Source organism: Molossus molossus, unplaced genomic scaffold (assembly GCF_014108415.1).
Source record: "Molossus molossus isolate mMolMol1 unplaced genomic scaffold, mMolMol1.p scaffold_m16_p_9, whole genome shotgun sequence".
NCBI lineage: Eukaryota > Metazoa > Chordata > Mammalia > Chiroptera > Molossidae > Molossus > Molossus molossus.
This window is the reverse complement of record NW_023425403.1, coordinates 28,199,682-28,226,704: the sequence shown is the minus strand read 5'-3', so window position 1 is coordinate 28,226,704 and position 27,023 is coordinate 28,199,682. Positions and strand designations below refer to the sequence as shown.

General features: G+C 33.9%; 1 protein-coding gene across 1 annotated transcript in view; it reads left to right on the top strand.

Annotated features, from left to right (window-relative positions):
* The window catches only part of LOC118622331 (disintegrin and metalloproteinase domain-containing protein 2-like), a 119,534-nt gene that overhangs the window by 4,508 nt on the left and 88,003 nt on the right, over positions 1–27,023 (top strand). Inside the window, exons 3-7 of the mRNA XM_036249780.1 lie at positions 2,480–2,535; positions 12,891–12,969; positions 18,290–18,366; positions 19,011–19,179; positions 24,660–24,716. Coding sequence (XP_036105673.1) covers positions 2,480–2,535; positions 12,891–12,969; positions 18,290–18,366; positions 19,011–19,179; positions 24,660–24,716 — 438 coding nt within the window. The remainder of the gene's footprint in view (positions 1–2,479; positions 2,536–12,890; positions 12,970–18,289; positions 18,367–19,010; positions 19,180–24,659; positions 24,717–27,023) is intronic.

The window sequence follows — 27,023 nt, the reverse complement described above, 5'->3', positions numbered from 1 at the left end:
ATGAATGGCAATTAAGTGTTAAGTGGGTAACAAAAAAAATAAAATATACAAATTAAGTCATTTACAGAAAATTGACAAACATAATAAGACAGTTATTTTGCATCATTAATAAAAAATTACATCTAAAAGAACAAAACGTGATTACAGGATATGAATAAAAGAATATTATTCACTGTGAATTAATGTCTACATTTGTACAATGAATTTGAAGATTAATTTTAAATTTTAAATAAAATAGCTTTCTAAAAAATTTATCTTCATTGTTGAAAGTATTACAGATGTCCCCCCCATTTTTCCCCACTGACCCCACCGCACCCCAGGCCTTCACTGTACTATTGTCTATGTCCATGGGTTATGCAAATATATATATATATATATATATATATATATATATATATATATATATATATAAATTCTTTGGTTAATCTTCTCACCCCCCATCTGAGATTCATCATTCTGTTCCATGCTTCCATGTCTCTGGATCTATTTTGTTTGTCAGTTTATTTTGTTCATTAGATTCCACTTATAGATGAGATCATGTGATACTTGTCTTTCTCTGACTGGCTTATTTTATTTTTAATAAAAGAAGTCCACTCATAGGCTCATAGGTTTAGTTTAACATATATACCTAACAAATATGTATAATGCAACATGTCCAAGATTATTGGAACTATGCTTAAAATAGTGAAAAAATAGAACTAAATAGAAACAATATAGATGAATAAACTCTGCTATGTTCAGTTATACCACACACACAAAAAAAGATATAGCTATGTGTATTGATGATGATGATGACAGCAAATGTTTGTATGTATAATGCTTATTATGTCTGAGGCAGTGTTCTAACCACCAGATGTAATCCAACAATGAAATATATAACTTGTAGAAGGATTATTTTTATTTAAACTTAAATTTTATGAAAAATAAAACCATTACTTAAATAAACACCCATTATTAGCATAAATGTGAAATTATGTATAGGAATGATAAACATGAAATTTAGGGTGTTAGCTAGCTTGTAAGAAAGGGAAGTAACTATGGGAATGGTACTAAGAGCACTTAAAATTATCTTTTAATATAGAAATTGGTGACAAGAAATTTTATATAGTTTTCTTTAATGTTTGTTTGCCCAAACCATGTAATAATTTAAAATAATAGTCAATTGAGGCTTTATAAAGATGTTTATATGCCTTTAAAAATACGTAAAGTTGAAATATTTAAAGCTTTTCTCCTGAGATCAAGAAAAAACCAAGGATGCACTCTATTACATTTTCTATATATCATTCTTCTGGAAGTATTAGTCAGTGCAATAAAGACAGAAAACAACAATTTTGAAAGAGGCATAATAATTGGAAAGGAAGAAATAACACTATCATCATTCGCAGATAAACTGATTGTGTATAAAATAAAATACAAAATAATCTAGACAAAATTAGAAATAATACAATAATATAGTACATACTCTGGAAATAAGACCAAAATATAAAACAATTAATTGTATTTTTATTCTGCAAAGCACAAATATAAATAAAATTTTAAGAAGTTATAGTTGACACTGTATAAAAATTAGTATCTAAATAAATATCACAAAGATAAGCAAAATCTCCTCACTGAATATAGTAAAGCAAGATGAGAGGAGTTAAAGACCTAAAGAAATTGAATACATCCCATTCTCACATATTGGAAGGCCTATAAAAATGCCAAAATTGAGGTATAAAGATTAAATTGTTCATTTGTTAGACATCATTTCTTAATCCTAACATTAATAAAATAGATCAATGAGTAATGCATCTAAACTTGAAACACATTATAAAATCTACAAGTATTATACACTAAGTGCTGTTAATTCTTTACTTTACTATATAATATTTCTATTGAGTAATTTAGTTATAGCCTCCCATTTTAAGCATAACTTTTATAATGGTGTCAATCTTTATTTAGATAAAATTATTGGATGAAAATAATTTTTGAGATTCTATTTTATTGGATACACTTAAAAGTTAACAAATAAGAAACTACACAAATCATTATTCTACACAGTTTTTATTATGAAAACCAATATTTTAATATCAAATTCCATTGAAATAGATCAATATTAAATTATAATTTTAAAAAAATTGTATTAGTATTTTAGAATGCAATTATCTTCAATATACAATGATAGTTTTGCCCTGGCTAGTTTGGCTCAGCAGTTAGAACATAGCCCTGCAGATCAAAGAGTCGTGTTTTAGATTCCGATCAAGGGCACACACCTCACTTGAGGTTTGTCCCAGACCCTGGTCGGGGTCGTGCTAGAGGCAATGTCGATGTGTCCCTCTCATGTCGATATTTCTCTCTCCCTTGCTCCCTCCCACACTAATTGAAGATAAATAGAAAATACCCTTAGGTGAAGATTAAAAATGAAGTAAAATAAAATGATATATTTTTTTCTAAGATTCTTCTCACTTTTCTTTACCTTTTAAATATACTATCCTGTTAGGTGTCCTACAACATTGTAATTGATGGCAAAATACACACTGTGAAGATGATGCATAAGTAAGTGATCAACATTAATTTATTATCTGGTTTTGTTTTACTTATAATCATCATTTGTAATTATCCAGAATGTCAATATTTTGCATTTGTAAATGTTTCAAGTTACCGGCTTTTCATTGTCTCTTATTTTATCCTTAAAATAACATAAGAGTTTATATAATAAATATTGAATCTATATACTAAAGAACCTGAATCCATAGTGTAAGCTCCTACCTTGCTCCTTCATTTAGAACCAGATTTCTTTTTTAGTTATCCATGTTGTTTCATAGGGGATGAATTTTGATAATTTGCTATCTTTATCAAAACATAAGTATGACTTGTTTTTCAGTTTCTTTACATTCAACTCTATTTGAAAGAATAAAGAGGATTTTCAGGTGGAAAGAATGATAATACTTTAAATATAATCTATATAGTGTCAGAATGTCTTAAGGATTTAGAATATAATTTCAATTAGCCAAATTTAATTCTCTGCTAGCTGATAAATGTGGAAGAAATGAGCACTAACATTGTAAGGAATAAAGAATCATCAAAATTTTAATGGACCTGTTTTATTTATTTATTATTTTTATTTTTAATTTTTTTATTAATTTATTTTTGTTACAGATGTTTCTCCTTTTTCCCCTCATTGACAACCTCCTCCCCATTCCCTCCCACCCCGTCCCCAACTTTGTTGTCTATGCCCATCAGTTATGCATACATGCATATAGGTTCTGTGGTTTAGCCCATCCCTCCCCCACCCCCTTCTGGAGATTGTCAGTCTGTACACTACATCTATGACTCTGGGTCTATTTTGTTCATCAGTTTGTTTAGTTCATTATATCCCACAAATAAGTGAGATCATGAAATATTTGCTTTTCTCTGCTTGGCTTGTTTCGCTTAGAATAATACTTTCCAGGTCCCTCCATGTCGTCTCAAAGGATAAGAGATCTTTCTTAGTACTCCACTGTGTATATGTACCACCACTTTTTTATCTACTCCTCTATTGAGAGACACTTAGGCTGTTTCCAGACCTTAGCTATTGTAAATAGTGCTGCTATGAACATAGGGGTACAATATCTTTTCTGATTGGTGTTTTAGGCGTCATAGAGTATATTCCTAGAAGTGAGATCACTGGGTCAAATGGAAGTTCAATTTTTAATTTTTTGAGATAACACCATAGTATTTTCCATAGTGGCTGCACCAGTCTGCATTCCCACCAGCAGTGTACTAAGGTCCCCTTTTCGCCAAACCCTGGCCAGCACTTGTTGTTTGATGATTTGTTGATGGCGGCCATTCTGATAGGTGTGAATTGATAGCTCATTGTTGTTTTAATTAACATCTCTTTGATGATTAGTGACATTGAACATTTTGTCATAAGTCTCTTGGCCATTTGTGTGTCCTGTCTGGAGAGGTGTCTATTTAGTTCCTCTGCCCATTTTTTAATTGGGTTCTTTGTCTTCCTTTTGTTGAGTTGTGTGAATACTCTATATATTTTGAAAATTAACCCTTTATCTGATATATCATTGGCAATAATGATTTCCCATATAGTGGATTCCCTTTCCATTTTGATGGTTGTTTCTTTTGCTGTGCAAAAGCTTTTTGGTTTGATGTAATCCTATGTGTTCATTTTTCCTTTTTTTCTCTTGCCTTCGGTGTTGTATCAGTGAAATTTCTGCTGCATTTGATCGCTGCATTTTCTTTTAGAATTTTTATGAAATCACAAATCATATTTAAGTCTTTTATCCATTTTGAGTTTATTCTTGTGTATGGTAGTCTAGCTTCACTTTCTTTTGCATGTAGCTGTCCAATTTTCCCAACACCATTTATTAAAGAGGCTGTCTTGACTCCACTGTATGCTCATGCCACCTTTGTCAAATATTAATTGAGCATATTGTCTTGGGTCAATTTCTGGGTTCTCTATTCTGTTGCATTGATATAGGTGCCTGTTCTTGTGCCAGTACCAGGCTGTTTTGATTATAGTGGCTTTTGTAGTATAACCTCATGTCTGGTAATGTGATCCCTCCTACTTTGTTCTTTTTTTTTTTTCAAGATTGCTGTGGCTATTCAGGGCCTTCCTTGGTTCCATGTAAACTTTTGGAGTGTTTGTTCTAGTTCTGTGAAATATATCATTGGTATTTTGATGGGGATTGCATTGAATTTATGTATAGCTTTAGATAGTATGGACATTTAAATGATGTTAATTCTTCTAATCCATGAACAAGGTATATGCTTCCACTCTTTTATATCTTCCTCTATTTTTTTTTTTCAATTACCTGTAGTTTTCTGTGAAGAGATCCTTTATTTTTTTGGTTAAGTTTATTCCTAGGTATCTTAATTTTTTGCCGCAATGGGAAATGGGATTGTTTTTTTAGTTTCTCTTTCTGTGAGTTCATCATTGGTGTATAAGAATGCCATTGATTTTTTGACGTTAATTTTGTATCCTGCTAGTTTGCCAAATTCATTTATTAAGTCTAGTAGATTTTTGTTGGGGTCTTTAGGGTTTTCTATGTACTATGTCATGTCATCTGCAAATAATGACAGTTTTATTTCCTCCTTTTCAATTTGAATTCCTTTTATTTTTTCATGTCTAATTGCTGTAATAGATCTGTTTTAAATGATAACAATAGACTTCCAAAAATAATGACAGGCAGAAATCTAAAACTGAAATTACCAAATCAATACATAAATAAGAAATATATCTGTATCATTTCTAGAATTCAGAGCTGCAATCCTTTCATACATTATAATGTTTGGAAAAATTTTTGCATATAAAATGAGATAGTTTAAAGGAAGACATTGAAAATAGACCCCAAATTACTTCTTCCTAAAGAAAAAAAATGCTGCATTTTTACAAGAAATACATTGGGGAAAATTCAGATAGGATCCACAGTTGGCCACTATTTTGGATGCCAAGTGAGGCATGACAGTGAGCCAGTGGTCAGGCCTGCAGCATCCTATGAATATCACTATCACAGGCACAATATTTATTGAATGTTTAATATATTTTGAAATATGTAAAGTTTAATTACTTAGAAATTTAAGAAGACCTGAATTAAAATACAGTAAAAGTAATTGATTTCTGAAGCTATTTTCTATATTTAGTAAAAAGTTACAGAACATATAATACAAATGATGAAGTAGTAACTAATGAATCACATATTATACACCTTACAATTAAAAGCTTTTTATTTGCACATAAGTTATCAAAGTACATTTGAATAAAAAGCAATCACATACTAGAACACAAAATCTTTTGAAGAAGAACCACATTATCAGTGTCTAGCACAATACAATTAAAACACAATTACAAATATTTAATTAAAAATCACCAGCTTTTTGGAAATTAAATAGTGGTCACCAAATAATGCTTGGGTCCAAAATATTTGAAACATTGTTACCAATATTAATAAAGTAACTCCAAACCAGCTATTATAAATCAAAGTTTTAAGACATTACCAAAACTGTAATCACAGTAAAATGCAAAGCTTTGCTGTATTTACATTTTAATGAAATTGTTGGGAATAAAATGAGTAGTACTGGTAGGGAGGGGGGAAACAGAATAAAGTGTTGCCAGGTGGCTCCTGATGGTGGAGTCATGAAGCCTTCAGTCACCATTGGTCCTGGTTTGCCTCAAGCCCCGGAAGCCCCTACCCAGGGTTTCTTGGTAGCTAGTTAGTTTCAGGCTCAGCCAACTGTTTATACATAAACAGAGTGATTACCACTGTGCACTCAACAGACTATGAGGCTTGATCTGTGCTCAGAGCTAGCACCAATCTGTCCCTTGTCATGACAAGGTGGCAGTCCCCTAGGGCCTTCAAACACATGAAGTTAGAACAACAGGAATCAATTTTATCATATTGCTCAGTGGTGTTCTTGCCAAACTCAGGAATCAGTCTAGATTAGTATATTGAGAGTAATATTAATTCCAACGAGTACTCTGATTATCTTTTAAGATGCTGTAGTTTGTCTGTGATATGCTTTTTTATTGTTCTATATCTAAGGATTCTGTGATTTTTCAATTTGAGAATTAATATCCTTGATTCAATTCTGGAAACTTCATGTCAATTTTTAAATTTAATATTCCCTTTTCCATCACTTCATTAATTTTTCTGGAATGCTTTTGAATATATGTTGGGGCCTCTTATTTGACTTAAATGGGTGAATGATCCTTTGGTTATTCCAAGTAAGCAATTCCTGACTCACTTATTCTATCACTTATATTTCTAATATACAATTTTACATTTCCCATCATTCTTTTTTCATGTCTGATCTAATTTATTTGTTTCTGTTAGATAAACCTCATGTTTTACTGGCCTCAAATTTAGAGGTAGAAGCTCTCAGAGAGGACAGCCTGCATCTCTTGTCAGTCTGTTCCTGGCATTTTTCTTTGGCCTTCTTCATCCACTAGGGCACAGTGGTTCTCAACCTTCCTAATGCCGTGACCATTAATACAGTTCCTCATGTTGTGGTGACTCCCAACCATAATATTATTTTTGCTGGCCAGACTACACTTTACTATTTCTTTATGTTATTATGTCTAGTCTACTTTTAAGAATTTTTTCAATGACTATACTTTGCATGTTTATAATTTCTATACAAACATATATATTTATGCTCTGCAAAAATTTTATGGCTGCTGTTGCTTTTTCTCTGTTGATCATGAAAAGCTATTTATTCTAAATTAGAGTTCCATTGTTACTTAATTATTGTCATTTATCTAAATAAGAATTCTCCCCATTTTCAAGCTCTGGATTTTTCCATGTTTGTAACTATTGTTGATGAACTCCTTCTACTGGACATTATCTTCCGTGATCTTTCTTGAACTTCGGGCTGTGGAGGCTCCTCTTTGTGGGTGGTTTTATGAATGATTTTGCTTGATCACTATTGGGTTCACTTGTTAGGTCCAATGTTTATATTGCTCATCATCTTAGGGTTTCAGCAATGATGGGGCTCTTTGTAATCCACTTATATCTGCATGAGATATAATTTAGGGTCTTTATTTTTTGCTTGTGGTATTTCTATTATGGTCAGATCTGGGTAGCTTCCTTCTGTCCATGGTTTGTGGACAACAGGTATTGATTTTTCTCCTTCCTGTTCATGAAATGCAGAGGATAATTCTAGCTTTATGTCCTTTATTGGAAGACTCACAATATGTTCTCATACTAGGAGTAAGTGTTGCAAATAATGTGTTCTCATGCTAGGGACCACAGGACATTAAGTAACCATAGTGGGCATCATTCTGAAGGCACAATTCTGGTCCAGATTCTTAGTTTGCACAGTGTCACCTGCTTACTACTCTTTCAGCCGTGGCCCAGGTCTTTGTTTCTACTTCTTTAATTATTATCTTTAAAGCAAGAGTCAGAAAATCTTTTGGCAAAGGGCCAGATAGAAAATATTTTAGACTTGAAGAGTACCCCTACCTTTTCTGGTCTCTAAAATGTTGAGTGTTTGGTAAAACTCACCTGTGAAACTAATTTCACCTGGAGTGCCATAATTCAGAAATTTTTTACTATTGATTTGTCTAAAGGTTTTAGGATTATGCAGTTTTTCTTTTTGAGTCTGATTTTATAAATTATATTTTTCTAGGTATTCCTATATTTAAATTAAACCCTTCAATTTACGGTTTATAGTATTGTTTTATTTTTCAAAGACTGCTATTTCTAAGGTCATTCATTCACCATCGTCCATCCTAATATTAGTAATTTCATCCCTCTTTGCTATTTTCTTTGACAAATCACACCATAACCCTTTTTAAATTAATAAAGTTTTTTTGTTTTTAATTTTTTTTTTTTTAATCCTCACCCAAGGACATTTTTTCGTTTTTTGTTCAGATAGAGTATTTTCTGATTTCAATCTTTTAAAGCTCTTGCGACTTACCTTATAATATAATCTATATTCAGTTTTTGTAAATGTTCTGTATATACTAGAAGATGGTATATATTCTGCAATTATTTCAAACAATGTTTTTTAATCATAAAAAATTCTTGCCCTGGCTGGTTTGGCTCAGCAGTTAGCATGTCGACCCATGGACCAAAGGGTCACAAATTTGATTCCCAGTCAAGGGCACATACCTGGGTTGCAGGTTCGATCCCTGGCCCTGTGTTAGGGACATGCAGGATATGTCTCTCTCACATTGATGTTTCTCTCTCTCCCTCCTTCCCTCCCTCCCTTCCACTCTTATCTAAAAATCAATGGAAAAATATCCTCTGGTGAGAATTAAAAACAAAAAAATCATCCATATTGAAACTGATTTATCATATTTATTTATTAGGATATATGTATTAAGATCTTTCAACAATAATTATCAAATTGATTAGTTTCTTGTATTCTGTAAATTTTAATTTATATAGGGTGGGGGAAAAGTAGGTTTACAGCCCTGGCCAGTTTTACTCAGTTTAGAGCACCGGCCCATGGACCAAATAGTTGTGGGTTTGATTCTGGCCAAGGGCACATACCTTGGTTGCAGTTTATCCCTGGCCCTGGTCGAGTTGTGTGGGAGGCAGCCAATTGATGTGTCTCTCTCACATTGATCTTTCTCTCTCTCTCTTCCCCCTTCCACTCTATCTGAAGATATTTGAAGGAATATCCTCAGGTGAGGATTAAAAAAAATATGTAGGTTTATAGTTGGTCATCTGGAAAATAGTGCAAAAATTAATAAATAATAAAAGAATAAACTCTGTGTTTCACTTATTCACAACTGTAAATCTGCTTTGGCTTCAGCCTGTATATTTTGAAATTATAAAAATGTTAAATAGAAATTTTAAATAATTTATCCTTCCAGGGAATAAAATTTTAATATTATGTAGTGACTATTTTCTAGTAATTAGTTTGTCTTAAATTTTAATATATTTGATGAATATATAGTTATATTAACTTTCTTTTGTTTAGTATTTGTAAGCAAATACTACCTTTTCTTTTTAATTTTTTATTTAATCCAGATTTTGTAATCAAACCTGAAATTCTGTCTTTTAATACAGTTCAAATTAACATTTTTGCTTTGTAGTTATTACTTTTTTCATATTTTAAAATAAATTATTGTTTATATACTGTATGAATCCAAGCTACTATTTTGTTCTAATGGTTTTTATTGTTTTAACTTTCATATTTATCTTTAGAATTCATCCAAAGTTGATGCTTGTGTATTACGTGCGCATAGGAGTCAAGATTTTATTATTTTTTATATTAGCATTCAATGGATCCAACACATTGAAAAAAACAACATAAAACCTTTTTCTTTCTGCACTATAATGCAATCCTTGTCATAAATCAAATGACTTTTAATGAGGGGATCTCTTTCTGTACATCTTTTTTTCTTTTGCTGGTTTGTATGTTTATTCTTGAGCCTTATTTATCAATTCAAACACCACACAGTATTAATAACTATGACTCTGCAATAGATCTTGATACCTGGTCTTGTTCTATAGTTGTAAGATATCCTTACTTTTTTTTATCTTGTGATTTTCTATATACTTAAAAAAATTTTTTTATTATTTTTTCTTTTGTACCTGTTATTTTATATTCTTTTGCTTTCATTATGTTTATTTGAATGAATCTATTATTTTATATTACACCATTTCCTCTATTAAGTTTTAGGTTATACATCCTTTTACTTTTCTTTTAGTAGTGTATCTAGATTAACATATTAATTCTTAAGTTATTAAATCTAATGTAAAGTTTTACATTTACCAATTACCCTAGATTACTAGATCATTTAAGTTTTTAATTTCTTCATCTACCTTTTCATTTATTTTTTATGTATCATAGTCCTGCATACTTTTAAACCTCAGAAAAATATTACTATTATTTTGGTAAAGTGAATATTCCTTTATATTTAACCATAAGTTTACCCATTCTGGTATTTTTTTCTTTAATTCTGTTTCTATATGCAGTTACTTTCCATGTCCCAGAAAGTCTCATATTTCTATTACAAGTCTGCTTCTTTTTAATTATGTTTATTTGCATTCATTTAAAGATCTTTATTTAACTGTATTGTTAAAAACTTTTTTGCTGGAGTAACTTTTAGGATTACTTTAAAAAATGACTTTACTCCTTTTAAATTATCATTCATTGTCTTCTGGCTTTCTTCATTTCTATCGATAAAATATCTGTTGGTCTTATTGCTATTTCTTTGAAGATTAACATCTTTTTTTTCCATCTTGACACTTTAAAGGTTTTATTTTAGTTTTTATTAATCTTTTAAAAATATTCAGATGTGCCTGACTGTTGTGGTTTAGTGGTTGAGCATTGACACATGCACCAAGAAGTCGCTGGTTTGATTCCTGGTCAGGGCACATGCCCAGGTTGAGGGCCCAATCCCCAGTGGGGGCATGTAGGAGGTCACCAATTGATGTTCTCTCATTGATGTCTCTCTCTCTCTCTCCCCCCCTCTCCCTTCCTCTCTCTCTAAAAATCAATAAAGAAAAATGATTTAAAAATAAAATAAAATAAACATATTTAAGTGTGATTATTCTTTCTTTTATCATGCTTAAATTACATAGAGTGTATACTATATTGTCAATTTTGAAAAAAAAATTGCTCTTATTGTCAAAGATTTTAAGTTTATTTAGTTCCTTGGCCTCTCTGTCTGACTTCAAAATTTGACAAATTATTTTACAGGGAAAGAAGTTATGTATTTGATGTATTTCAAATGTTTAATATTGTTATTCTAGGTATGAATGACCCCCAAAAGTTCTGCTTGTTTCTAGGCTTCTTAATAGTCGGTTTCTCCTTGGGACATAGGCATTTGGATTCTTTTTTTCTCTGACAAAAAACAGTGCCTGTATATCACTAGCTAAATTTCTTTATAGGGCTTCAAACTCAGAATTGATGTGTTCCCTGGAGCCCCACCTCACTTTGGGCCATTTTCTTTTAGTTATGACAAGAAGCAAAAATTTTTGCTCTACTTGTCAGTGGCTTGGTTCTTGAATCTGTTGTTTTAATAAATCCAGACTGTCATGGCAGTCACAATCTTTATATTTTTATACTTGCTTGGGAAAATGAGATGGAATATCTATAACTACCTTTCTCTTTATACAGCCTTTTAAGCATAATATTTTCATATTTACACATAAGATATTTTAATGTGAGATTGCTATCAGCGTCAGAAAAGATGTTATTGGACAGCCCCCTGAGTTGGAGGGAGAGGGCTGTTCCCTCCTTGGTCCTTGCCATGCTCGTGAGAAAATAATCAAATACGAGCGACAGACAACAGCAATGTAGCAAGCCAATTTATTAAAAATACACTTGGCATACAGCACAAGTGGACACCTAGCTAATCTGAGTGTACTACCAGGTAGGGCTAAAGAGGTTTTATACCCTTATTCCTATAGGTTTCAAAGCTTCCCTGATGAATATCTTGGGCAACAGACTAGATTTCAAGGTCCCACTTTTACTTTGTTGTGGCTTTTCTAAGAACATCTGCAGATTTTATCTTGTCAAGTCCCAAGACTGCTGACTTCTTTGTTTAGTGGGTGAGATAAAACTCTCTCCCTTTTCCCCTCCCTCCTGCCTCAGCTAGTCCATGGTGATTTAAGCTATGTGATCTTTGTTTAGGGAGGAGAGGTATTAACTAAGTGTCCTTGGTTGGGGAAGATAAAGTCCTGTGATTCACAGGCTGGCTGTAATGTGCCCAAACTGGCCTTGTTTAATTTTTTTCTCCTCAGTTTCTCTATTCTACTTGCTCAGGAATTTTCCTAGCTTTTTGCTATTCTGACACAAACTGTTGATCTAATTTGTTGAATTTATAGAATCTTAGTTCAGCATTTACTGACAATTTGCTACTCTCCTGATAAATACTCTTTTAAGTGCTTGAGATGCATTAGTAAACTGAATAGACGTGAATCTCTGAGTTTATATTGTTAGCAGATGACTAATAATGACATAATAAGGAGAATAAGAAGAGTGTTAAAATGTTTAAGCAAAAATATAGAGCAAAGTAAAAAGTATCTTTTGGAAATCTAATCCTTGATAACTGGGTAAGTTGCATTTTTAAAAATAAAATTATCAAGACAAACCTCACTGAGAAGTTGACATGTAAAGAAAAACTTGAAGTAAATGAGACAATGAGCCATGCTGAAAAACATCTCAGGAAGAGACAACTTGCACAAATACTCTGAGGCAAAAACTTGCCTGTTGCATTAAAAAACAAATAAAAACAGCTAGAAGGATTGTGTGACAATAAAGTGTGTGAGGGGAGGACTGAAAACTAGGTCTTTGAGTAAAATGAGAACAAAATCAGAGAATCGTTCTCTGTCTCCTCCCCTTCCCCTTTTCTGCTTACCTATCTATTAATAATAAATAAAACAAAATAAATATATTTTAAAAATAAAAGCTTAGGAAACAAATTTTCCATTAAATACTCTTTATCTATTTTGCAGAGCTTTTTTATCTTCTGGTTTTCAAGTTTATGGTTATAATGGCACGGGATATATGAAACCTTTTGAACAACAGATTGAGGTATGATTTTTAGGGTCTATTTCACCTTTGTTATGTGAGTTTCTATGATCACCTTACTTAGGGTCCACTTGTTGCTGGAGTACAAAGAGTTGAAGTTATATATTGTTTGGGCATGAATTTAATCATTTCTTTTTGATAATGTGTCTTTATAACATCTATAATTTATTGGAAGAATAATAAAATTGCATGAATTACCCATGCCTGAGATACCATTTTTCTTTTTACTTTTGTCCTGCCCTTCCAGTTTCTGTTGCTTTTTTCTTTCGCGTTACTTGTTTCTATGTGTAGTGCTTTGAAATTAAAGCATTTTTATAGAGACTAAGCTTTTAACAGAAGAAATACTAGAGATAGTGAATAATTATTTTAAATTTTGCTGAACAGACTGTGCAAATATATCTCAGTTATCTATGGAGTAGTCTATACAGATATATAAATAATACACAGTCAAATAGTGTTAAAATATATACTTTTTTACACATAAAAATATACATGTATATGCATGTGTATGTGACATTTATGTGTGTGTGTGTATAAGAGAGTGTTAGAATCAGAGAGACACAAGCACAATATCCAATGCTTGAAGTTTATATTATTTTGATATATCTAATATCTAAATCTACTTCCTACCTCTAGGAGGTAACCATGAAAGATAAATGTATAATTAAAAAGAAAAAGCAAAGAATGCTTTATTAATAATCTGAATGTAGTAAGTTGTTAAATATTGGCCTCAAATGTCATGTGTTACATAAGAACATTTCAGTCAACAACGGACCACTTACGGTGTTCCCATTAGAATATAATGAAGTTAAAAAATCTCTAACATGTAGCCATTGTAATGTTGTAGTGCAACGCATTGCTCCCTTGTGTGTGGTGATGGTGGTAAACAAACCTACTGCACTGCCAGGCATATAAAAGTAGAGCAGTACAATTATGTACAGTACCTAACACTTGATAATGGTAATACATTATTACTATGTTAGTGGTTTATGTACTTCCTATACTCTTTATTCTTATTTTAGAGTGTACTCTTTTTACTTATTCAATTAAAAAAAAATGTTTTCATTGATTGTATTTTTTTTAGAGAGAGAGAGAAACATCCATGTGAGAGAGAAACATTGATTGGCTGCCTCCTGCACACTCCCTACTGGTAATCAAGCCTGCAACCTGGGCATGTGCCCTGAGCTGGAATCGAACCAGGACCTCTCAGTCCATGGGACGACACTCAATCCATTGAGCCACACCTCATGGGCCACATCTTCACTTTTAAATAATACTTTTTTTAAATACATAATTATGGGTACCAAAGATTTCTTTCCTCTCTCAGCATTTTATTCTATTCCATTGTATCCTGGCTCTATATCTATATATAAACCTATAACTATATCTATACATCTATTTCTATATCTATCTGTAGATATAAATAGTGAGAAATATTGTTTGTATTATTATTTCTCTGAATGTCATGTGCTACATTTTTTTTGTTTATTTCAAGATTTTCCCTTTAATTTCAGTTTGCATCAGTTAATTAAGATGTGTTGAATTCCTTATATTTTATTGAAATGAATGCAAGCCAACCAAATGAAAATAAGCAAAAACTGTTTATTCAGAGGTTGCCATAACCTGGGAGTCAGCCACTGTCACTTTCGTGTGGGCAGATGCTGCTACTGGAACCCTAAGATTTTTCCTTGAGTCTGCCGGCCTGTGTGTACTGGTCCAAAGAAGTACCAAGTAGGAGTTTGTACTACAGAAAGAAAACATAGCTTAATGTTGAATTAGCTCATTTAAAGATAGGGAGTTTATGCTTCTAAAAACCCAAGTCATAACTTAGATGTTATATTTCTGCTGCCTTGGGGGCTGCTTATTATCTGAGGGAAATACTATGTCTCAGGAATATATATACATACACACACACAAGCACATAGACAGAGATACAGAGAGAGAGAAAGAGAAAGAGAGAATCTCTAAAGTGAGAATTTAAAATTAAATTAAAAAATTTTTTTCTTTATTGATTTGAGAGAGAGAGAAAGAGAGAGGGAGAGAGAGATAGAAACATCGATGAGAGAGAATATCGATTGGCTGCCTCCTGCATACCCCTCACTGGAAACTTGGCCCACAAACTGGGCATATGCCCTGACCAGAAAACAAACTGACGACCTTCTAGTGCATGGGTCGATGCTCAATCACTGAGCAACACAGGCCGGGCTTAAAATTAAATTTAATCCAAGTTATAAAGACCCTTAGTTTCAATATTCTAAAACAGTCAGAGGGGTGAGAAAGTTTCATAGAGTAGGAAAAAAAGAAAATTTCAGTATGCCCTGATTGGAGGTAGGTGACCTGGGGAAGCTGTAGGTGGGCTAACTAGAAGCAAAGCCTCCTATGTAATTGTTTAGGGATGCATGTTTGACTTCCTTAGCTTAGCCTTAGGTTGAAAGCAGAGACAAAATTTAGGCAAACTAAAAATTTTAAATTAAGTCTTTGTTACTTTACATAAGTTATTGTTCATCTTCCTATATTATTACTAGAGAGAGCAAAATAGTTTCTTACAAAGACTGGCTATAGCAGGTTGACTTCTTGGGTTAGTTGTTGTCCATGAGGGTATTGATTTTCTGAGTAGGTTGCAGCAGGTTGTGGGTCACAGTTCTATTTTTATATATGATCTAGTCATTGTCTATTTGTATTTTCAGTGTCTCACTCTATAAATTGGGCCATCTCAATACATTTGGGGAAATTTTGGACATTATTTTTAAATAAACATTGTTGTATCTGTGGTAGACAGACAGACAGACATGAGGGCAGAAAGCCTTGCGTGCCGATCAAAGGACAGTTGTAGGGTGGGACCTCACCCCCAGAGTGACCTTTCCTCTCCTTGCATATCACTGGTCTTGCAGTTTGGATCCCAGACCTTCCCCCGCTAAAGATAATATCAAGGCCTCTGTCATATTTCAGATCCAGGCCCAGAAAAGCAGCAAAACCAGACCAGTGACCCCATGGCTGACCTTAGGACCAGCTGCATTAGATAATGACCACTCCCCCCCCCCCCCCCCCCCGCTCTGTTGCCCAACCAGTCAATCAGTGGACACCTGACCCTGAAAGAAAACACCTGAAAAGCTGCCAAATATTCTATTCAATCTTCCCCTGGGACTTCCCCTATACACCCTTAGGACAGAGGACCCATGGTGCTCTCCCTTCCAGGAGCAGGGGAGCATGCCTGTGCCTTTCCCTTCCCGCTCCTCCTCCCCGCAGGCACTTCGCCTTCGCCTGCCTTTCTCCCAAGTCCAAGGGCCCTTCCTTCCACTATAACTTATTTCCTAAGCCCATTCCTTCTATGAATTACTTCTACCTCTCTGATTTTCCAAATAAATGTTCTCTTATAGTTGGAGTGTTTCTAGCCAGAACTCAAGTACCAAGGTTGCTAAACCCAGATGCAGTCTGACTCAATGGGTTTAACACCTGGGGCCATCACTGCCACCTACAATATACCTATTTTCTCTTTCCATTCTTATGGGAGTTCAATTAAACATGTTAGATAACATTGTCCCACAGGTTGCTGCAGCTATTTTCAATTTTTAAAGGTTCTTTCTGCTCAGCTTTCTTTAATATTTGATAATTTCTGTAAGCCTATACTTTATTCTTTTTACTTATTATTATTTTTTGTTGCCTTCTCCCAATGTGCCATAAAACCTATACACTGTATCATAGTTTAAGTATGTTTTTGCTCTAGAATTTAGAGTTGGTATATTTATAACCTTTATTTCTCTGGATTTCCTAATTGTTTTTCTATTATGCTTAAATTTTCCTTTTGTTCTAGATAACACTTTTAATATCTGCTTTAAAGCCTTATTTTTTAAAATCTGTTTTTTAACTAATTCAAAAATCTTGGGTTATTTCAGGGTCAATTCTTTTTCTGATTTTTATCTTGATTGTGAGCCACATTCGCACATCTGATATTTTAAAGTCATACTGGACATACTCAGTAACTCATTTTAGAGTTTGTGACTCTTTTCTCCAAAGAGTCTTCATTTTTATTCCACCGGAAAATAAACTTTGTTGGAGCCACTTTCAAAACTCTATCTACCCTCGTGTGTTCAGAAACAGCCAACATGTCTCCACTACCAGCTTTTCTGATCTTAGTTTCTGCTAAGCTACTTGAGATTTTTTTCATGTATTCTTAGAGCAGATGTAAGTAAAGAACTTACTGAAAGGTGAAAGCCAATGGTCAGAGGTGAGCGGGCAAGCTAAATAGCTGTCTCAGATGGTGAATATAGAAAAATTGGTTTTATGAAAGAAAAAGGGATGGGGGATTGGAATATCCAAAGGGAAGGGCTACACATCACTGAGCCATGGGGTATTGGGTCAATAATGGCAGCCTCTAAGAGCTGGAATTTCATCCCTCTATGCATCCACTGGCAGGAAGTTTCATCAATCAGTAGGTTTTGGGTTCTTGGTTGGTGGGTTTGGGCAGGAGGTTGGATCTACAGGAATGCGGATGTGCAACTGGGTGCTGCTTTGGTTCCTCGTGTCCAGTTGCATTTCTTGTCCAGCCAGTTCTCCTAGGACAGGGAGGCTTGCAAAATGGCTATTAGGAATTATATTGCCTGTGTGAGTCTTAAAACTTGCACCTGAGTTAATACCATAGAGTTTGGGCCTCACTCTATGCCTCCTTCCTTCCCTGGACATGGCATCTCAATTTCTGAGAACCTGAAACACTGGTCAGTGAGACTGGGCTCTTTGTTGGAACTTTAGCTACCTTCTGTTGCCCTACCTTGGGGAGTGCCCTCAGGTAAAAACTAATATAAACAAAGCTCAGTAAACAACATGTTTCTTTGTTTGTTTTTTGGAATACTGACTCCCTGTTCTCACTTTTTCCTGCCTGCTTTTGTAGTTGGATTTTAAAATTATTTTTCCAGAGTTTATATTTTTAATTGGTGAAAGAGTTAATCCATTGCAAGCTACTCTGATATTATACTCAAATAATTTTGAAAAGAAAAATTTCTCTTTTGGATTAATGTTGGTTTATTGTTTGTAAAATCAAGTCCATAGAGTATGAAAAAATAAGTTTTGGATGATTTTTACCTTGATCTTAATCACCAAGAATGTCATATTTAATTTATAATAGGAAAAAATATACTAATTCTTTTTGAACCTGTGGGAAAATGTTTGCTTAATTGAGCCAAATGTTCATCTAATAATCCTTTAAATCTATTTTAGAAATAATGAGTATTTGACACATATGCACAATTAACATTTGTTTTAAGTATTTTGAAAATAGTGCCTTCATCATGAATTATTCTAATAGAGCTGTATGTATTTTATTTTTCAGAATTTTTGCTACTACCAAGGATACATTGAAGATTATCCAAATTCTGTGGCAATCCTTAGCACATGTACTGGACTCAGGTTGTGATATATAATTTTATCACTACAAAATGGAATATTAGTTTAGAAATAAATTTTAAATTCAAAAAATTATATTCAGGGGTTCTAACATGAGACATGCTTTATTGTGGAAAACTATCTTCGGGAAAGCAGAATATAGAAATTCTTTTTTTTTTTAACAATATATTTTTTTTCTTTATTGATTTTAGACAGAGAGGAAAAGAGAAAGAGAGAGAGAGAGACATTGATGAGAGAGAATATCAACTGGCCACCTCCTACATGCCCCCCACTGGGGATTTGGCTCACAACCTGGGCATGTGCCCTGACTGGGAATTGAACTGGCAAACTCTCGGTGCATGGTTTGACGCTCAACCACTGAGCCATAGTGGCCGGGCAGAATATGGAAAATCTTGTAATGCCTCCTACTCTTATTCTGAATGAACTTTTTTTTATATATATTTTGAGAAAATGAAATATCAATAACTAAGCAAATGCCAACAGCATTAAAATCCATTGCCACTTAGTAAGTTGGTGGATACTTAGAAATTTTTTTCCAGGTTACCATTTGAGATTAAGAGTGAAAATGATTCACATACCATTAAGTAATAACTTGACTAAATGGCTTTTTTATGTACATTTGAAAAAATCTATTTTGAAATTCATAGGGGCTTACTACAGTTTGAAAATGTAACTTATGCAATTGAGCCCTTGGAGCCTTCTATTGGTTTTGAACATGTGATTTATCAAGTAAAGCATGAGAATACAGGTGTTTCTTTATATGCTGAGGAGGATATGGAGTCAAGAGACATACCCTATACAATTCAAAGTGTTCAGGTAGGTGATTAAGTAACTATATGGTGAGTACTAACCATCAATATAAGCAATGTATTTTTTTCTGATAAAAATGTTATTTACATTAATAAATATGATTGATAGATACATGGATGTGCTAGATGTAATAAAAACTTTGTGACTTATATCGTAAGACTTAAAACTTGTCATTCAAATTTCCAGAACTATAAGCTGGCATTTTTCACTGTTAGTGGCACCCCCACCCCCCACCCCCGTAATCTAGACTTTTATTGTCTGCAGATGCACACACACCCTTCTCCATTTCCAATGTGTCAAAATTTTGATACAATAAATACAAATGCCATTCACATAAATATTGAAGATATTTCCTATGGAGAATCACTAGGGTCTTCTTCTAAGGCAGCGGCCTCAGGGGAGCCATTATATTTCCCTCAAGATGCTATGTCAATTTGATTGTGCATGGATGGAGAAGCTGCTTCTACTGGCAAAGAAGACTCCAGAATTTAGGGGTTCTGTGACCACAGATTCATCAGAGTCTCCCCATATGTTCCCATTCCAACTTTCAGAGTCTTATTTTTTTTCAAATTAATACCCTCACTTTAACAGTAGACACCCTGCGATCTTGGAAATTTAAAATATGTTGCAATTAATGTGCTCATGAAATGAGATTTAGCTTTTGGTTTTCGACCCTCTCTGATCTGCTGTTACAGTAGGTAAGGGTTATTTCAGGGCAGATATTTTGCCAAAAAAACAGAACCAACAGGATATATGTATACATATGTATGTGTGCATATATGTATGCCTGTGTGTACATATTAATGTATATCTGGGTAGGGCACAGTCAAGTTGACAAATAAAATTAACCATTTCATCAGGACTACAAAATTTATTTCTATATTTCTTTCATAAGTTTTATTGCTTTGTCTTTTACATATTTAAAAAATATGTTTTTATTGATTTTAGAGAAAGAGGAAGGGAGAGAGATGGAAACATTGATGAGGCTGCTTCCTGCACACCCCCCCACTGTGGATCAAGCTTGCAACCTGCCCATATGCCCTGACCAGAAATCAAACCAATGACCTCTTGGTCCATGGGACCTTGCTCAACCAACTGAGCCACACTGGCCGGGCTAGTCTCTTAAGTTTTGAAATATGATTCAATTTAATTTTTGTATGGAGTGATTTAAGAATCTCAAGTCATCATTCTTTATATGGATATCTAATTTTTCCAACATCATTTGTTAAAAAGACTTTTTTTTTCCCCATTGAATTTTTATGGCTTTTTTTCTCCCTAAGATTAGTTGACCATAAATGTTAGGGACTATTTCCACGATTGCAATTACACCCCATTGATCTTTATAGTTATTCTTAAGCCAGAAACACACTTTATTTTTTTTATTACTATAACTTTGAAGAAATTTTTGGAATTAGTAAGTGTGCATTCTTCTTTTATGATATTGTTCTGGCTATTTTTGTTACTATGAATTTCGAAATGAATTTTAAATTTTATTTCAGTTTCTTAAAATGCCATCTGGGATTGTGTGGATTCTGTAGATTCACCTGGGGAATATTGCCATTCAACAATATTAACTCTTTCTATCTATGAACATGGAATAGCTTTTTGTTTTTAGATTTTCTTTGATACTTTTATGCACTGTTTTGCATAGTTTAGTCTTCAAGTTGTCAACTCATTTTGTTAAATTTATTTCTGTAAGTTTTATTATTTGAATGTTATTGCCCATTTAAATTTTTTTCAAGTTTGCATGTCTCATTATCAGTGTTAGGAAATTATTGATTTTTGTGTATTGATTTCAGATTTTGCAAAATTGTTGAAATTGTTTATTAGTGTGTTTTTTATTGGACTCTGATTTTCTATGTACGAGGTCATGTCATCTTGAATGAAGATAGTTTATGTTCTCCCTTTTTAATTATAATAACTTCCATTTTTTTATTGCCTAATTGTCCTGCTGAGCATCTTCAGTATAATGTTATAAAGGCGAGATGAGATATCCCTGTCTTGCCCCAACCTTAGGAGAAAAAGATTCACTCCATCACCATTAAGTATAATGTTAATGCTGAAATAAAACTGAAACTTTCTAGAGTTTTCAACTCACTTTACTCTCCTGCAAAACTCTTTCTTCTCATTCTCTCTCACTCTTTCTGACATTTTCTTACTCACTTACATTCTAAATATTGGTATTTTCTATGTTATGCCTCAGGTTTATTTTGAGTTGCCTATTGTATGTTTCCATGCCATTGTCTACAGTGATTTACATATCTCCTACTCTCATTTCAATTTTTTCCTAAGTCAATGATCCATATTAAACATAATGGTTGCTCAAGTTAAACAAAATACAGGAACACATTATCTATCTACCTAATTATGTATTATCTATCTATCTCTCTATCTATCTATCTATCTATCTATCTATCCATCCATCTATTTATCATCATGCCTCTTTTCACTCCCTGAATATTCTTACTGATGACTTTGACATCTTTTAAATTTAACTATAATCTACATTGTAATTTTATCATTCAATAGCATTCTCTCAACTTTCCTTAATCCAATTATTTGATGTTTAATTGATCAAAACAAACTTTACTTTGATTAAAGTTATCTTTATATAATACATATCTCAGCAACTTGTCTCCTTGTATGGCCACATTCTCTTACTACATAAAATGACTTTTGAGGTCGTTTAAAATATAACACCTGCTCACCTTTCAACAGACACATTTCCGGCATTCTGTTATGTATCCTTGTCTTAAATTTATTTGGCTAAAAAACACTCTGTATCTTTACCCCATAAAAATTATTATTCACTAAATTAATTAATAAAATATTAATTAAATATTATCAACCAATCTCGAAGAGAAAATGAACAAGGATTACTTCAGGGAATGTTAAACAACTAACAAATGTTGGTTGAAACAAAAAAATGCTTAGAATCCTTCAATCCATTAGTTCATTGTTTATTTTGATTAAGTGTTTATGTCAGTGGCAAGATGAAGAGACCTTGGTTCTTGTCTTCTTGAAGGAAAGATTTCAATCAAGAAACAAAATGAAGCAAAGTAAGAAAGAATTTATTGGCTGCAGCAAAAACACACTTAGGACAGTGAAATGAGGAAGGGCATAGAAGAAGCAACAGGAGAGCCTAGGTTGGGCTACTTTGGTTCACTGGGAAGTCAGAGGAAAGGAGCCCTTGGGGACAGTTTCAGGGGGTTAGCTCAGGTTGAGCTGCCACTGCTCATTGCTCCCCTTATTGCAAGTCTCCTGGGTCCCTTAAAAGGAAGAAAGAGGGGAAGGGAATGGCACTGGCATATTTCCCTGGGTGAGAGTACACGCTGGGTCCTTCATCCTGAGCATATTTCTCTCTCTCTCTCTTGCAGGTGGGAATCTTAGGGGAGGGTCTTATGGGAGGTTCTTAACAGAATATTTATTAGCTTTCCAGATGTCCAGTGATTGGTCAATGACAGGACAGGAGGTCATTATTCAATGCAACTGGTCCTGAGGCAGCCATGGCATCACTTGTCTGATTTTGTTACTCTTCTGGGCCTGGAGCTAAAATACAAGTGAGGCCCAAAGTGACCCTTAGGAAAGAAAAGGTGAAGGGGTCTAAACCAAACTATATGACTAGCAATATGAAAAGTCAGGGGGTCCAAACCACATGACCAGAGATATGCTAGGGGAGGATAGGTTACCCTGGGGTCAAGGTTCTTATTTTCCCAGTTTTGCTGCTTGCTAGGCATCTGGGGCTTTTGGCCATGGTGAGTTTCTGTACCTGGCCCATCGTTTTTGCTCTGTTTATGTCTAACTGCCTATAACATTTATGTTTATGCAATACAAAAATAGTGTTATTTCCTTGCTTAGGGACTTTGATAAAAGGATGGAGTCCTATAAACAAACTATAATGAAATATTTGGTGCTTAATTTTGAATGGAAATGATAAAAAAAAAGAAAAAAAAAAAAACCAGACCATAAGGGAATTTCATCTGAATTTTTAAAAACAAAACCCTGAAACATCCAAGACTTGGGCCAAGAAATAGAAGTTTAAAGTGGAGAAAACTGAGTGATCAATCAGCCTTAAATTTGTCTTACTGATCTTTCTCAACGTTTTTTTTTTTTTTTTTTCCTTTAAATTACTCCTTTAAACCATCACTTTTCTAATTGCTACTAAATTCCATATTTCTTGTTCTTTAATGCTCAGTTAATTATGTTAAGGAAAATTGTTTATCTAAAATAGAGCATATAACTAAAATGCTTTGCTTAATATGTTGAGTAAAGTGGTTTTACTAAAACGGGATAGTTTAAAACTTCAATGTGAAAAAGAAAAACTTCAGACATTAAAATAAATATAATAAAAGTTTCTTCAATTTCTGAAATTGCGTCCTCTTTTTCTGCTTCTAGCTATTCGTCTAGTGTTTGTAGATGGTATGCTATTGTAGTAACAAGATACTTTGAGTTATCTAAACTATAGTTTCTTATAAAACTTGTAAAGTCTGTTACAAGTTTTCCCTAGTGCCTTCCTCCTAGATTATCTTCATGTAAACCTAATTACGAAAATAGTTTTTTCCCTATCCCCATTTTTTGGCAAGTCTAATTCACATTAATGATAAGCCAGAGTACAACTCTCATGAGGCCTCACATTTTTGCCTGATTTAATCACTATGATCTGGATGGATGACATCATACCCAGAATCTACATTTTGAGATATCTATGGTGAATTTAAGAAAGTTAGCCACTTTCATTCTCTGTTGCTCACCATTTTTGGGGGTGATTTATACAATGGTTAACTGTCCTTCAGATGAAATAAACACAGAGATGGGTCCTTATACTTTCAGGGTCATAGATAAAACCATGCCACATAGTAATGTATGATGGCATCATTAAGCTAATAAAAATTCACACCTTTGGTAATGGGAGTCACTGGAAGGTATTTTTTGTTGTTGTTGTTGTTTTATGCAGAAAATCAAATAATATAAATAGCTAAAAACCAATGAGAATACAGAGAATGGAAGGTTAAGAAAAGTTACTTTCTGAGTAAATTAAATGGTTGATCACCTATTTAAGAGATGACAAAGAGCCCTGGCCGGTTTGGCTCAGCAGTTAGAGTGTCGGCCTGCAGTCTGAAGAGACCTGGGTTCGGTTCCACTAAGGGCATGTACTTCAGTTGCAGTTTGTCCCTGGCCCTGGTTGAGTCATGTGGGTGGCAACCACTTGATGTGTCCCTTTCACGTCTGTTTCTCTCTCTCGCTCTTCCTCTCTCTCCCTCCCACTCTATCTGAACAAAATATTGAAAAAATGTCCTAGAGTGAGGATAAAAAAAAAAAAGATGACAAAAAAAATATCTTGGAAAAGATTCTTTGATACCTAGTTTTGCTTATCTTATCTGGTCATTTTTATATATAAAATTCGATTTTTCAATATTGAATTAATGAAGTAGTGATAAACACTAAAATATTTAAGTAACTCTAATTTTCATGTGGACATTTTTCAGGTACTTAAAGGTGTATCTAAATATATAGAATTGCATATTGTAGTTGAAAAAAATTTGGTAAGTATATTCTGATTTATTTGCCTTATGTCAATTAATATTAGTAATTATTTATGTCTTCAAATAATCTCTCTTCTTTTTCTGGGACTCCCATAATTCATATATTGTTTCTACTTAATGGTATTTCACAAGTCCCTCTTTTTTTCTTTCTTGTCCTTAGAATCTATGATTTCATTTGTCTTCTCCTAAAGTTTGTTGACTCATTGTCCTGCCTCTTCAAATCTGTTGTTGAAGCTTTCTAATAAATTTTCAACTCAATTATTGTATTTTATAGCTCCAGAATTTATTTGATTTATTTTTATAATTTCTATATTTTTGTTGACATTTTGTTTATAAGTAATTTTTCTGATTTTCCTTAGTCTTTGTTTTCTTTAGCTCTTTGAGTATACTTTAGACAGTTGTTTTAAAGACTCAGATAGAGTCCTCAAGGATGGTTTCTCCCAATTTACTTCGTTCCTCTGGGCCATGCTTTTTTGTTTATTTGTTTGCCTCATGATATAAACAGAATGTTTGTATTTCTCTGAAATTCATATCGAAACCTAATATAATGTGATGGTATTTGGAGGGTGTGGCCTTAGAGAGTGAGTTGAGTCTTTGAGATGGAGCCCTTATCAAGGAGATTAGGGACCTTATAAAAAAGACTCCAGAACTTCTGCTAAGATGACAAGATGGCCGTTTATGAACCAAGAAGAGGCTGTTTCAGACACCAAATCTGCTGGAGTCTCTGTCTTAGACTTTACAGCTTCCAGAACTGAGAGAGATAAATATTTGTTGTTTAAGCATTTCATCTATAACATTTTTGTTATAACACCTCAGACTGACTAAGCAACCTTGTGATTTTTTGTTGAAATTTGGACATCTGAAAAAAATAAACACCTCTTGCAGTTTTGCAGATTGATCCTGCTCCAGGGCAGTCCTCCAGTGATTAGTCGGGCTTGCTCTCAATTTACAGGTCAGCTGAGGTGAAAGTTTAGGATATTCTAGGTCTTTTCTGAGCATATGTCTTGAGGAGCTTTCTTAATTTTATCATATACAGGGCTGCTTTTAAATATCTCAATTTTCCAAAGAGTCTCACCTCAGTTTCTCCTCAGGACCTTAGATGGCCTGTTGTATATTATCACCTATAATCTCTTGTCTCAGGCATCTGACACTTTTACAAGCAGTGGTTACTCCTTTTTGCTGCCTGAAATCTGAGGGAGGTAAGACAGAAACCAACCTTTTAGGCAGCTGTTAGACAGGGTAGAACATTTCAAATAAGGTCTTCTCTGAAACCCTTTATTTGAGGGAGGACACTGGAAACTGGGCTGCAGTCTCCTCCAGCTTAAACTATGAAATGCTGGAGATGGAGTAGAGCAAAGGAAAGTAACAGCACCACAAATTTCCTGCCATTTTCAAGTTGACTTTCTCTTGCTTGGTTGCTGTAGACCCTTGACTGTTTTCCAGAGCTCCTATGAGTTTATTTCAGCCAGTTTATGATTGTCTTTTGACATTTCTACTGAGGAACTAGGGCTTGGAGTTTTCCAACCTGCCATTTTGCTGATGCCACCCCCAACTCCCACCCTGAAAGATATTTTTAGTTTCTTGTTGTCATACTGTTATGAAAGCTACTTTAAATTAGCCTTGTCAGCTAATTCTAACAGATTATTTTCATGGTGTTGACAAGTATTGGTTGCTTTTTCTCACTCAGGTTGTGGTTTTCCTGGCTCTTGGTATGGCTAGTGATTTTTAATTGTTTTCTGGACATTTTGACTAGTATGTTATAAAGCTCTGGATCAGTATTGAGAAAGTTATGTGGTTGTCGTAAACGATGAAGGGTTTCAGAGTCTTCATGATGTTATTTTGGTCTGGACTGATTTGGTGCTTCTGTAGGCCCCACTGCGACCTGCCTGTGCTGCCTGCAGGAGTGGAGCTTTCCTTGCCCTCCTGTTGCCTCTGAAGAGTGGGTTGTAGATGCTAGGCCTGTACAGGTAGATAGTGTTTTCCTGGCTTACTCGGTGACAGTGATATTCCATTTTACATATTCCCAATGCTGTTTGTGGGAGTGGAAATTCTTTCCCAGGGTTATTCTGCATAGAGTTTCTAGGCAGGAGTAGGAGACATCAGGCACCAGAGAGTGGAGCTGTTTGTGTTTTCAGAACTACACTAATTCTTCCAGTAGAGGCAATAGCTCTTCCTTGGTCCAGCCTACCTGTTGTTTCAAGTTGGGTCATGAAAACCATGCTGTAAGGCAGAGATTACTACTCTAGGCACCAGATGGAGTGGGGTTCTCATTCCATCCCTCCCTAGGCTATGTGTTGCCAGTTGATG